A 12,754-nucleotide genomic window follows, 5' to 3' on the forward strand; every position below is an offset into this window, starting at 1 on the left:
TCTCTTCTGTATACTAATAGAATGCAAATTCAGTGTTTGACGCAACTCGGTCAGATCAGTATGACCTGATATCATCATAAAAAGGAGGAAGTACACCACAGTACACTTTAGAAAACCATGGAAGTCTTTTTTTTAATAAAGTAACAGTTTTACAAAGTAAATGAGAGGCATCCTTCATGATGGCAGAGAGTTTGGACAGCTTCCACCCCTCAGACAGCACTTCTCTTAGCACTAAGACTGAGCCAGGCGTCTTGATTAAGCTGTAGAGTGTTTTGGCAGCTCTAGTCTTGATGCTGCTTCCAGCACACGCTACTGCCACTACTGACTGATAAAGTATGTTGTAGAGTCCTGCACACACAAAGCGTTTGTGTTTGCAGCCCAGTATGTGGAACTCTATTGCACACTTTTTAGTATATAGCAGCAGTGAAGGCCTGTATGCTGCTGAGGATGGACAAGGATATGGTCCCAGTTTGGACTTTATCATCAAAACTATATTATAAAATGCTAATGAACACAATTGTATGTTGTTGCCGTTGATAGTTTTATAGCACATGGTAGATTTATTTCCCAAGCAATTGGGATTTACAGCCGATTTACAACAGCTGTAGGTTTGTATCATATCAATGATGAAAATCCATCCAGTATTGATTTCTAGCAATTTCTGGTCCAAAAAGCTGTTAACAGACAAATAACTTTGTAATAAGTTATTATAATATAGTTCTTATGAGTGACCCTTAAAGGGAGAGTTCACCCAAAAATAAAAATTATTCCACTCACCCTCAAGCCATCCTAGGTGTATATGATATATATATATAGGTGTATATATATCTTCTTTCAGAAGAACACAATGCGGATATTATATTATATATTTAAAAATATCCTTAATCCTCCAAGGTTTAAAATGGTTTTGAATGGCTGCCCAAATTCTGAAGGTTAAAAAAATGCATCCATCCATAAAAAAATAAATCCATACGACTCCAGGGGGTTAATAAAGGCCTTCTGAAGTGAATCGATGCGTTTGTGTAAGACAAGTATCCTTATTTAAAACTTTATAAAGTAAAATAACGAGCTTCCGGCACGACAGCCATACGCATTCGACATATGTCCAAAAAGTGTTAACTTCCGCCACGTAGTAAACAATGCCATGACGTTCTACACTACGCCATGACGTACAGCGCGTAGTACGTTATGTCATTGAGTTTCTTCTTTCTGATGAACACAATCGGAGTTATATTAATAAATATCCTGACGCATCAAAGCTTTATAATGGCAGTGAATGGAACCAACAAGCTCAAGAAAATGCATCCATCCATCATAAACATACTCCACATGGCTCCAGGGGGTTAATAAAGGCCTTATGAAGCGAATCGATGTGTTTGTGTAAGAAAAATATCCATATTTAACAAATTATAATGTAAAATATCTAGCTTCCGCCAGACCAACTTGAATATGGAAGGTGTAGGACGTAGTGTAAGCGGTTTGAACTGCGAGAGGCATTACACTTTTTTCGTAAGTTGATTACGGAAGGTGGTCTGAAAGCTAGATATTTTACTTTACAACTTGTTAAATATAGATATTTTTCTTATGCAAATGCATCGCTTCACTTCAAAAGGCCTTTGTTAACCCCCTGGAGCCTGTGCGTCAAATAAACTGTGCATTCACTGAGATGAACTGAAATAGTACGCTTTACAGATCACTTGACAGAGAGCGAAACTCTCAAGCGCTCAATCAGAGTGTTCGGCTAGTGAAAATATATCTGTGTGTACTAGTTTCAGATTGTAGACGTAGCTCCTCTTTTAGTGATAAACTCCTCCTCAGCTTCCTGTCCGCCTTCCGCCATAGTTGTTTTCGTTCTGCACGTGAGCTGCGAATGGCTTGCAAACAGAAACATGCCATCAACTAGGCAATTGTTATTATTGCAGGAAGACTAAGCTTACCGTGGAGAGAATTTTTACCGGTATATCGCAAATGATAAGATATCGCCCATCCCTAATTGCTAGCTAGTACAATCTAAAATATGCTGGGTTGTTTCAACCCTTGTTTGGGTCAAATATGGGCAAACCCAACCATTTTTAGAGTGAATATAAGAGTTGAGTCTATGTGGTAATTTTATGTTCAGAAAACATTTTTCTTGATTGGTCGCTAACGCAACACTCTAAACTTTTCTACACTATTCAAAAGTTAGTTTTTTTTTTTTTTTTTGCAAGGAAATTTATTTTAGCATATTGCATGCCATTTTTAATAATCCAGTCATTTAAATAAGTATCCATACAATTAGGAATTTCACATGAGGGTGAAAGATTTCCCCATGCAGATTTCAATATAGGTTCACGCTGATTTGCCACGTTGACCAACAGATAGCTGCTTGGTTTAAAAGTGACTTCTGTGTGAGCTGTGCTTCATACATCGCTTTAATATTGACGATAGAGGATATAAAAACACCCTTTATTGAATGTTTAGTGATCCACTGATTAAAAATTGCAAAGGTTTGTGAAAATGATGCTCCATAATGTGACAAAAAGTTGAGAAAGTTCAAATTCAGAAACTTTTTCTGCAGCCCACTATTAACTAATGAGAATCTCAGAGAGGAGTGTCCAGTTCTACTTTTAGTAATTCAATTTGCTGTATTCCTGCTTGATTTCAAACTGACCTGACTCTTTTCAAACCCACACAACTCACCTTAAACATCCCTGTCTGTCAAACGCTCTATCAGAGCTTTTCCTAGGTCATAAGAACTCGTAAGAAAACATTATGCAAGTGAGAGAGTAAAGATGCCTCAAATCATAAACTTAAACTTTTTGAGTTTCCTCTCAAGTCAACATGACATCACAGCTTTTTTCGGTAGGTCTGAGGGAGTGAGGATTTATTGCTAGCAGAGTTAGTGGGAGGAGGAATCTGTCTGAAGCACAGAGTGAAAGGAGATGGGAGGAGGGAAAAGGGACGGAGCGCAGAAGGGAAAGTCAGACAGTCTGAACGCAGGGACAGAAGATAGACACATTCACTTCAGCTTCATCCTGTGAACTCACAGAGCGTGCAGCTGAATGGACATGCTTATTTACATTGGGTGTCTACAGGAGCCCTGAGGACTAATAATACTTACGAATGGAGCCAACATTAACTCTTCACTCTACTGTAAGTTCCCTCCTGAGGTCACTGCATCTGTTTTGGATAAAACTCTGTGCGTGAGGCTTGTTCTTCATATATTTAGAATAGATATTTTGTTGAAATTCATTCTCCAAAGTGTTTAATTTGTACATGTGTGGTCCCGCATTGGAATGTTTTGGTCAGTGTGGAGTAACTCCCTGAAATGTTTTGGTGAAACCTTTATACTTACTAAACTTTAAGTAAACCATACTTGAAACGGATGACATCAATGCAGGGTTTTTCAGCTGGACTCAAACTTTCCTCTTGTTCATCTGGATTGGTCTTCTACACTGAAACTGCTGTATAGCCTTAAGCGGTCTGTCAACACTTCTCTAAGTGTATTAACTTTCACACTCCCTACTGTCATTGCAAAACACATAGTGTAATATGCAAATACCGTTGCTTTGCTTGTTCTTTCTTTACTTTTATGTGCATAGATAACATGACTTAACATTCAAAGATCTACTCCCAGATGAGAAAAAACATGTCTGTACTTGGTATTCATTCCTCTTGGATGATTTGCCAGTATTTGTCCATATCCCATGTGGTTTGACAGTTGCGTTTCTGATTCTTTGAGCAGAGGCCACCTGTTCTGCTAAAGGGCGATGTTTTCCTTCTCTAGATGCGTGGCCTCCCCGTGCTCCCAGGTCTGGTAACCCAAAACCACAGGCTATGTGATTATTCCTCTCTCCAACAGAAATGTTTCCTTTGACCTGATTTCGCTTATAAGGGCCGTTCACACCAAGGACAAGGACAATCCTGTTAGAATAGGGAAAAATCCACACCACAGCTTTAACGATATTGACACAGAGGAATAATTTTTTCCAGCTGATGACAGCCAATCAGATACTTTATAATAAACAGAACATTATCATGTGTTGGTGTGGATGCAAATTTAGTATCATTTTTGTTCTCTTTTTAGTTATTGATCTTGATGTGAACAGGCTTTAATACATTTTAATAGGTATGCCAAGCTAGTATCTCCAAATGCTGTAGTGTGATGCGCTGTAGATCAGTGACTCTCAACCTTTTTGACTTTAAGCCCCCTGTTACAACACAATATTCAAATATTGTAATTTATTAAAAGTATATTAAATTTACTTAATATTAAATATTAAAATTAATTTGAATAAAATTCGGCGGGGGTCCCTCCATTGACATACGCAACTACCACTTTGACGGTTCAAAAAGTTAATAAAGAGATCATAAAACTAATCCATATGAATTAAGTGGTTTAGTCCAAATTTTCTGAAGAGACACGATCACTTTATATGCTTAACATATATTTGTATTCTAAAGATGAACAAAAGTCTTACGGGTTTGAAACAACACAAGGGTGGGTAAATGATGACAGAATTTTCATTTTGGGTGAACTAACCCTTTAAAAAAAAAACTTTATTTATTAAAGTTATCCTGCGCACCTTTTGGAAGATGATGAGGCCCCTCCTGGCCCCCTGGTTGAGAAGCACTGCTCAGATAGATTATGCAATGAATAATAAGTGTTTAGGACATGGGGAAAAAAAATATCATTTTCTGCATAAAATTAACTCCAAGGCCAACACCCTTCTCACCTCCATCTGCATTCACTGTGTCCACCTGTTGCTCCACAGCCTTCTCCTTCACCTGAGAGCTGGTGCATCTGATGATAACACGGTGTCTATAGACTGTGAATGTCCGTAGTTCCATTGTGTCCAGTGTAGACAGGGTGTAACACAATAAATAATCGCATGAAAGCTTTTGAGGAGCTTCTGACTCAAATGGACATACACCATTGTTGCTCATTAGTGACTAATTGTTTCAAGACATTGACTTATACAGATGAAAGAAGTTCTGTTCTGGTTCTGGTTAACGGTCTGGTTTTGTTTGATGTGGGTTAAACACAGATTTTCTTGTGCTTGCATTTCTTTTTTGTTTGTTTTTATTCGTTGGAGATTTGGATGCAGCCAGGGGGCTAATTTTCTTTCTTTAGCTCTGCTCTGTTTTTCCTGTTTGAGCCATTTAGCAACTGCTTATTACCCCTCATTATTAACCTTTTCAAATCAGAACTTTATGCTTCATCAACCTTAGATCTGCCACTGCTCTCATGGACCATGGCCCGCCATCATTTACAATTATGTGCTTGGCAGCTTTATTGCAAAATAAAGTGCATGTATCACATAGCAGGAGCATGAGGATGTGAGATAAAAGTTATGCAGTTTTAAAGGGTTAGTTCACCAAAAAATTTTAATTCTGTCATTAATTACTCACCCCCATGTTTTTCCATACCCGTAAGACCTTCGTTCATCTTCGGAACTCAAATGAAGATCTTTTTGATGAAATCTGAGAGCTTTCTGGCCCTCCATAGACAGCTACGCAACTGAAACTTTGATGCTTCAAAAAGTTCATAAAGAGATCGTAAATCTGAATTTGAATTGAGTGGTTTAGTCTAAATTTTCTAAAGAGAGACATGATCACTTTCAGTTGAAAAGGCAGTCTATGGAGGGACAGAAAACTCTCAGATTTCATCAAAAAGATCTTCATTTGAGTTCCAAAGATGAACAAAAGTCTTACGGGTTTGGAACAACATGAGGGTGAGCAATTAATGACATTTTTTGGGTGAACTAGCCCTTTATTATCCATCAAAACTAGTGAGCTTCATTCCTACATAGCTCCCCTTTAAGACAGCACAAAAAATATATATATTGTTTAAAAATTCCATTTTTAATTTGATTGAAGTATGTGTAATTGATCTTAGAAGCCAGTATACCTAAATATGGAACCTCTTAAAATTCTATCTAGGTAGGCAGCTCATGTTTTGGAACAGAGGTATCGATTAGAGTCTTGTGCTTGTAATGCTTTAAAGAACCTAGAGACCAATAGAATGATCTATAAAAAACTATTATGTAAATCAAGAACTTACTTAGTCCCTGTGCAGCAAAAATGTTTTTTTTTTTGTTTGTTTTTTTTTAAGTAGAACCTCCATATGTTCCATGAACTATTTTCTTTATTCCCAAGCATGCCTCAGTCATTTAACAGGTTGTGTCCTTCCAATAGTCCACAATTGCTTTGAAAGCAGTTGGTGGGTATACACTTGGTCACAGGGAGCTATATTTGTCAGGAAAGAGATCTACCCGCATATAATTATGAGTGTTAGGTTTCAATTTGAAAGACCGCTGGTTCGGTACAAAGAGAGGGAGGAAAGAGAGAACGTTTGAAAGTGTATTTGGGTGGGGTCATGGGTTAAGCTTAGATGATGATGGATGCTTTTCCTCCAGGACTTACACTTACACAAAGGAGTGGAGAGATGTTTATCCTGTGCAAATCGCAGATGCAAATGTGGCACTGTGTAAATGTTTATAGAAATGTCCCTTTTGGGCATTTGTGTTTAAGCTTTTACGCTACAGATTTGCTCATGTGTATTAGTTTGAAATGTTTGCCTCATGAAACACTGCTTTGCAATAGTTCTGGCAAAACTTAAAAGATGTCCACAAAAATTTAACAACTTCAAGATCTTGCATCCATCATTTATTAGTGTTGCTGGCTATGTCTAATATTCATCTTCTTTTGATCTAAACTTTATTTAGATATTAAATAAAGTTTAGATATTAATATTAGTATTTTCATTTAGCAGCAAAATTAATTTCTTACAATGCACATTGTATAAAAAAATCTGTGAATAAACTTTATGTACATAGCCAACTATGCCAACTGTAAGTTAGTCTGATACACAGGATTAACTTTCACTGATTCACAAAAGCAGTTTCTACAAAAACTAGTTTAGAATTGTTACCACCATTCACACAACCCATAGCCACTAATGACACACTCTGAATGTAGATGACACATAAAAACATAAATAGAAATAGAAGGATGCTGTAACTATACAGTAGATCTCAGGTTAGATACTGTACTGTATTGTAGTCCTTTGTTTTGTAGGATGTTTTGTAGAACATTCCGACACTGTCCTCCGGTTGTGACCTCTTTAGTGAATGTGGTATCATTTACACATGGAGACGATCCAGTCATTGTTCCTCATAAGATCCAGGTCAGTGCGATTTTTGCATTTTGTCCTGATGATTACAAGGACGGTCTTCCACAAGCAATGTATTCAAAGTCAGCAGTTAAAATATTGCTGTGGTTCGTTTTATGGTTGGGAAGAGAACACATGGCCTTGGTAAACAATATTTTGTGGTTTCCATTTTGCATCGGTTTTGTTTTTCATTCTTCACTGTAATCATGTTGTTTAATTGAGATGTTACTGCTTCTGATTAGGTGAATGGCAAATCATAGTGTTTTTTTTCTTATTTTAAATTTTCTGGACTTATAAATCAATGAATGCTGGCAACTAGTATAATGAATACATGAAGTAGACACATTTTGATCAAACCATCTTATCAGGCTTTCCCTTCCTCCGTCGAGCTCAAAGGAAGTCTCCTCCGAGGTCTCTGATGTTATTTTCAGGGAGTTTGTTGTCTGCCAAAGATAAGAGGAAGAGATTTGTTTTGCCTCTTTGAAAATGAGTCTAGAATCCAGAATAGAATTAGCTTTGCTTTAGCTCTAGGCTACAGCTTAAACTAAACTTTAAAAGTTTTTTTTTTTTTTTCAGCTGAAGTAGGATGTTCATCGGTCAATTTATAAAGTCAGATCAAGCCTGCTCACCCAACAGAACGGATACTTCCTTAATCTGAAGCCACTGACTGAGAATAAGCGGAAACTAATATTATAAATCTACAGCCCTCTTTATCTCTCTCTCATACTTACACACCCAACTCACACACTCATGAGCTCACAGTCTATTCTCACTCAGAAACTTACACACCAGCCCAGCCTATATAGGGCTGGCAAACTCTATTTTTTCCTACCACAGAATCCCCAAATACAGTTGAGACTTGGTTTGAAACCAAAATGAAAAAGAAAAATGGCGTATAATATAATCACCCTTCCCTGGTAGCTTCAGTCTGGGAAAGGCCCACCCATCATGCCCAGTGCTAAGAGAAATAAAACTGTCTAAATTTATCCATAGACGCTTCTTCAAATAATTACATATGAAATACAAACTGAATATGCCTCATTTTGTCAAAAGGATTGCTGATGAAAATGTTTATTGACCAAGATTTCATCAACAATAACGAAGACAACATGCAAAAAGGCAGTAGGGGCTTTTGCACCGGGTAGTTATTGAAACTCAGTTACAGAAACTAGCCACCAGGGCGGTACCCTGAGAACTAAATTTTCCCCTAGGGCCATTTTCCTGTTTGCATTCACACCAACAGTAGGAACTCTGAAGTGACTTAAGCCGGCCGACAGAGATGTCATTTAAGCACGCCATTTGACAATGTCAACAACTCAGTAGCGTAAAGGTTGAGAAGTGTCTGAACTTCGGCATTGGTCCAGCTATCTCGATGTTCATGGAGTTAGTTTGTGGATTAAGTATATGTAAACGGTTTTAACACAGTGCCAGTGTTTCGTATGACATACATTTGGCCAATCAACATACACTTAGGTCACTGGTAGCTCCTATAGACCTTATTCAGAGCAGCGCCATGACAGATATGAAAGTGAGGCTGTGAGGGATAGACTTACAGTGTTTTCTTTGGCATCCGCTGTAAAAAGCTGTATAAAGCTGTATAAAGCTCCTAGATCACTCATAATTTTCCACAGCTCATGTTGTCATGTTGGAGTTTTTTCTCTACTGAATATTCTTGGAAGGATAGTATTTTTGCAGTGTTTCGTCAGCAGAACAATCCAAAAGCACATTAAATAATTACAACCCACTAAAGAGATGTATGTTTATCCCTCACAGCTTCACTTTCATTCCTGTTAAAAATCAAAGATGGCGCTGCTGTGAATAAGGTCTATTGTGCTAGATTAGACTCTACTCTGAAGTAGGAGCTAATTTAGTTTTTCAAAAGGCGTTCCTATAACTAAAATCATTCCTAGTTCCAGCAGTACTAGGAGTACTTCTGCCAATAGTTCCGCTTACTAAAAGCGTTCCTGCAATAACCCCTATTGATATATTTCATAAATAAATGGTGCATTTGAATCAATTCTTTCTACATTTTTCTTCTAAAAAAAATAGTGCATTGTTAATATCTGACATTGTTTTTTTTTTTGTTTTTTTTTAAATATTTATGTTTGATATATTTCTAAATTGACACTCAGATTTATCATTTTTTATTTTTTATTATTATTTAGTCTTATTATTTTGATAATTGTTGTCACTTAATGTTAATTTCATAAACTAAAAATTAATAAATTAAACAATATTTTAGTCAATAGTACAATGTACTAAAATTAATTAATATGACATAACTTAATTTAGGGACATTCTTTGTCTGAAGTATAAAAAATTAACTCTCTCACTAAACCCCCTCAAAAAATTTTGTGAAAATGAAGACAGGGAATAGATTGATTGGTTAGAGTTTGAGGAAGTATCAGTTGATATAATTTGTGTGTCACAGGTTAGTTATGATGACTACAGTAGAAGAATTCAGTTAGCCTGTATCGTATTATCATATGTTGGGGGCCGACTGAACGTGTACCGACAAGACTTTTTGTGTTGCTATCTGATCCTGGGTGGAGATCTTCAGTTATTCTCACATACAGTACACACAGTCACCCACACATGCAGTTGCAGTAATGAACCCAAAATCACAGACAAAGAGAAGAAGCCTCCTGACTATGAGTCTCATTAGGAGACTTTCTTTCAAGAAAAAGCGTCCCCCAAAAGCGGTGAGTTTGCGCTACAGTCTTTTTCACTGGTTGAGATTGTTATTTTTCTTCTTCTTTTTTTCCAAAGCCAAATGATCGGGCTAGGTTAGATCAGCTGCTTTACTCATTAGCTGTTTTATCTCATTCCTGCACACCCACACCGGGCAGCTGCGGCAGGGAGTCTGTGGCTCAGCTGGACTTAAGACACAGTTGTTTCACGCTCTGATGTTTCCACAGTTGTGTGTCTGGACGTCTGTCCTCACTTTACTTTAGTTTCAATTTCGTTAATTAAAATGAATTATAACACAGTTGTTTAACATTTTGTCACAACATAATTTCATTGCGTTAAATTATTTTACATCTGTAAAATGGAAGTTAATTTAATCCGTTTGCATCAAGACTGCGTTAATAATTTTTGTTGGTCATAACCGATGTACAAATTCCAGAATTATTTTTAAACAAATTCTGTAAGTAATTAAGATTTTAAAAAAGATTTTATTTTTTAAGTGTATTCTTGCCTGTGGTTGTGGCTCTCTGTGATTTGTCTTTGTCCGTATGTATTGCAGTTTACCAGTTTAAACATGCTATGACAAGCCAAGATATTTTGTTTAGACCAACTGCTTCTCTTCTGTGATGGTGTTTTTAGCTGTAGCCTAGAGATAGTGTGCACTGGCTATGGGTTTTGTCTTCCTTTATCAACAAATGTCAACAGTAGAAGCTAGAATATGTTTGTTTGAATTCGCAGAACATCCTGAATGAAAAGAAAGACCTTACTTGACAGCATAAAGGTAGTATAAATGGTTTCAACTGAAAGATAATGACAAAGCTACATATAAATCACAAATAAATCCTCATCAAAACTCTCATACTGAGAGAATCCAGTTTTATTTCTTGGAGGTTAAAAGGGCATGTCATCACCTTGTGTAGTCCAGAAGGTGGAAATATAAACGGAGCAAGTCTTGGCAGCTTTTGCCACACATGTAGTTGCAGCTAAGGTTGCTTACGTAACATCAATGGAGGTGTGAAGATTCACAAGAAGAAGGGAATATGGCAGGTGTGCAAAGACATCAGAAGAAAGTCATTTGTGATTGTAAGGAACACAATGTGTGGCCTGGAAATGCAAAGGGGCGATGTCTATTTGACATAATTTGTGATGTTTATAAGACATAACTATTGCTGATACTATAGTTCACCCGAAAAATGAAAATTCTGTCATCTACTCACCTTCATGTTTTTGGTCTATACAGTCAATGAGGTCCAATGTTGTTTCTGCTATGGACATGAGTTATAGTATTACTTTTACAATTTTACTGTTTTTTTTTTTTTTTTTTTTTTTGTTAAAACCTAAAAAAAAAAAAAAAAAATTCCCATAGACTCAAAGAAGGGATATCTAGGGTAAATCCTAGGGATATCTAGGGTAAATAATACAGCAATTTAGTATACACATAAAACTACAAAAACGCCCTAAAAACCAAACAGAACATATGGCAATCGCATAGCAATCCTTTGGCAACCACCTACAATATCTTTGCATTAGGAAACCACACACATTTTCTTTTTCTTCAGAAACACTGTCGCAATTTCTTCAGAAAACGTGAAAATACACCTAATTTTGATACACAGACACAGATTGAGGTGAATATTGTAACAAAAATGCCTTCAATGAAGATGAATGAATGAAGATGACCCTGATTGACCCTTCGCCAGGAGTTTGACCGCCAAATCCGCCATTTTGTCCAACAAAGCAGTCAGGGGAGTTAGCAGATTAATGTAGGTGGACTTGAACTTGAAAAATGGTGTGTACTGATGTCTTTCCGCGATTGAAACAACATTCCTTATGATGTTCATTCATGTTTTGTTTTTTTGATGTAATAAATGAAATAGTAGGAAGAGATGATCGGTTCATGAGCCGCGCTTGAACTGAGGTGCTACAGCGTTCTGTCACGAAACATTAAAGAGCCACAAAACGGTATTTATTGTTTAAATTTCTTTAAAAATTACAAAATTAGAAATTTGAGACTTTGTTTCATATCAAAAGTAACCTGCTCTGTCTTGTCTGTCGACGCATTGTCAGTGTCCTCTTTGCTCCGCAATGTATTTTTCACTGCATGAGAACATGATGTGTGGCGAGAGATTGGCATGGCTTGTCGGACGTAGCAACAGTAACTAAAGGGGGCGGGTCTTTGCGAACGGTCAATTATGGTTTGATGACCTGCAGTGAAATTTCCCCTGTGCTATACTAGTGAACAGGCTTAAACATGTTTTCTTCTGAACAGAAATCACCTCATCATTTCCTCTTGGAATTTGTAAATACAGATCCTTGGTTTTACTTCTCATAAGTTCCAAAGCATCTGATTGGTTCACAAGTCACTCAGCGGGTCACAACAACCAGATGTCTGTAAGGCACCCCTTCACCCTGCCACAGTGTACACCTACCAGATCCTGCTGCTGCGAAACCCCCGTCTAATAACACGTTTGCTCATGTGGCCGCGTGATATATATATATATATATAGAGAGCACCTCTGCCTGAGACGCGTGTCATTGGTGGCCTCACAGTCTGTGGTCTGAGCTGAATTGTTGCCATAGTGTTTCTGACCAAATACACCAGGGTGGTGACACAAAACGAATGGTAATCAGGCTTCAGCATTTCATAGCTTCTCATTTTCTTCCCAGCTCTGTCTCTCCTCTTTCTGTTTCCCATTACTAACTTCATCCCTCACTACAATTAGAAGCATAGAAGGGGCTGCTTCTGGTCTTATAAGGAGTGAGGTTTAAATCAGTGGGTTTCGTAGGACTTTGTTAGAGAACGTCTTTATCTGTGGGTCTTTGATTGAGATTGTTGCAGCGAAGGACTCATGAATATTATTAGTGGACTCTAGTTTGAGTTGTTCAGAGTGGAGCATAAGCCAGCCTGTGCAT

At 37.3% G+C, this 12,754-nt stretch overlaps 1 protein-coding gene across 4 annotated transcripts in view; it reads left to right on the forward strand.

Annotated features, from left to right (window-relative positions):
• The window catches only part of rgs12a (regulator of G protein signaling 12a), a 38,959-nt gene that overhangs the window by 7,824 nt on the left and 18,381 nt on the right, over window positions 1–12,754 (forward strand). The window contains exon 1 of one of the 4 annotated variants that reach the window (XM_051899872.1): window positions 2,938–3,132. The exons of 2 other annotated variants lie outside the window; for them this stretch is intronic. In XM_051899872.1, the coding sequence (XP_051755832.1) occupies window positions 3,103–3,132 (30 nt within the window). In that variant the 5' untranslated portion in view covers window positions 2,938–3,102. Of the gene's footprint in view, window positions 1–2,937; window positions 3,133–9,569; window positions 9,856–12,754 lie in introns of those variants that run through there. One more of the 4 variants, XM_051899871.1, reaches the window with a different exon arrangement.

This window comes from Ctenopharyngodon idella, chromosome 7 (genome assembly GCF_019924925.1).
Source record: "Ctenopharyngodon idella isolate HZGC_01 chromosome 7, HZGC01, whole genome shotgun sequence".
NCBI lineage: Eukaryota > Metazoa > Chordata > Actinopteri > Cypriniformes > Xenocyprididae > Ctenopharyngodon > Ctenopharyngodon idella.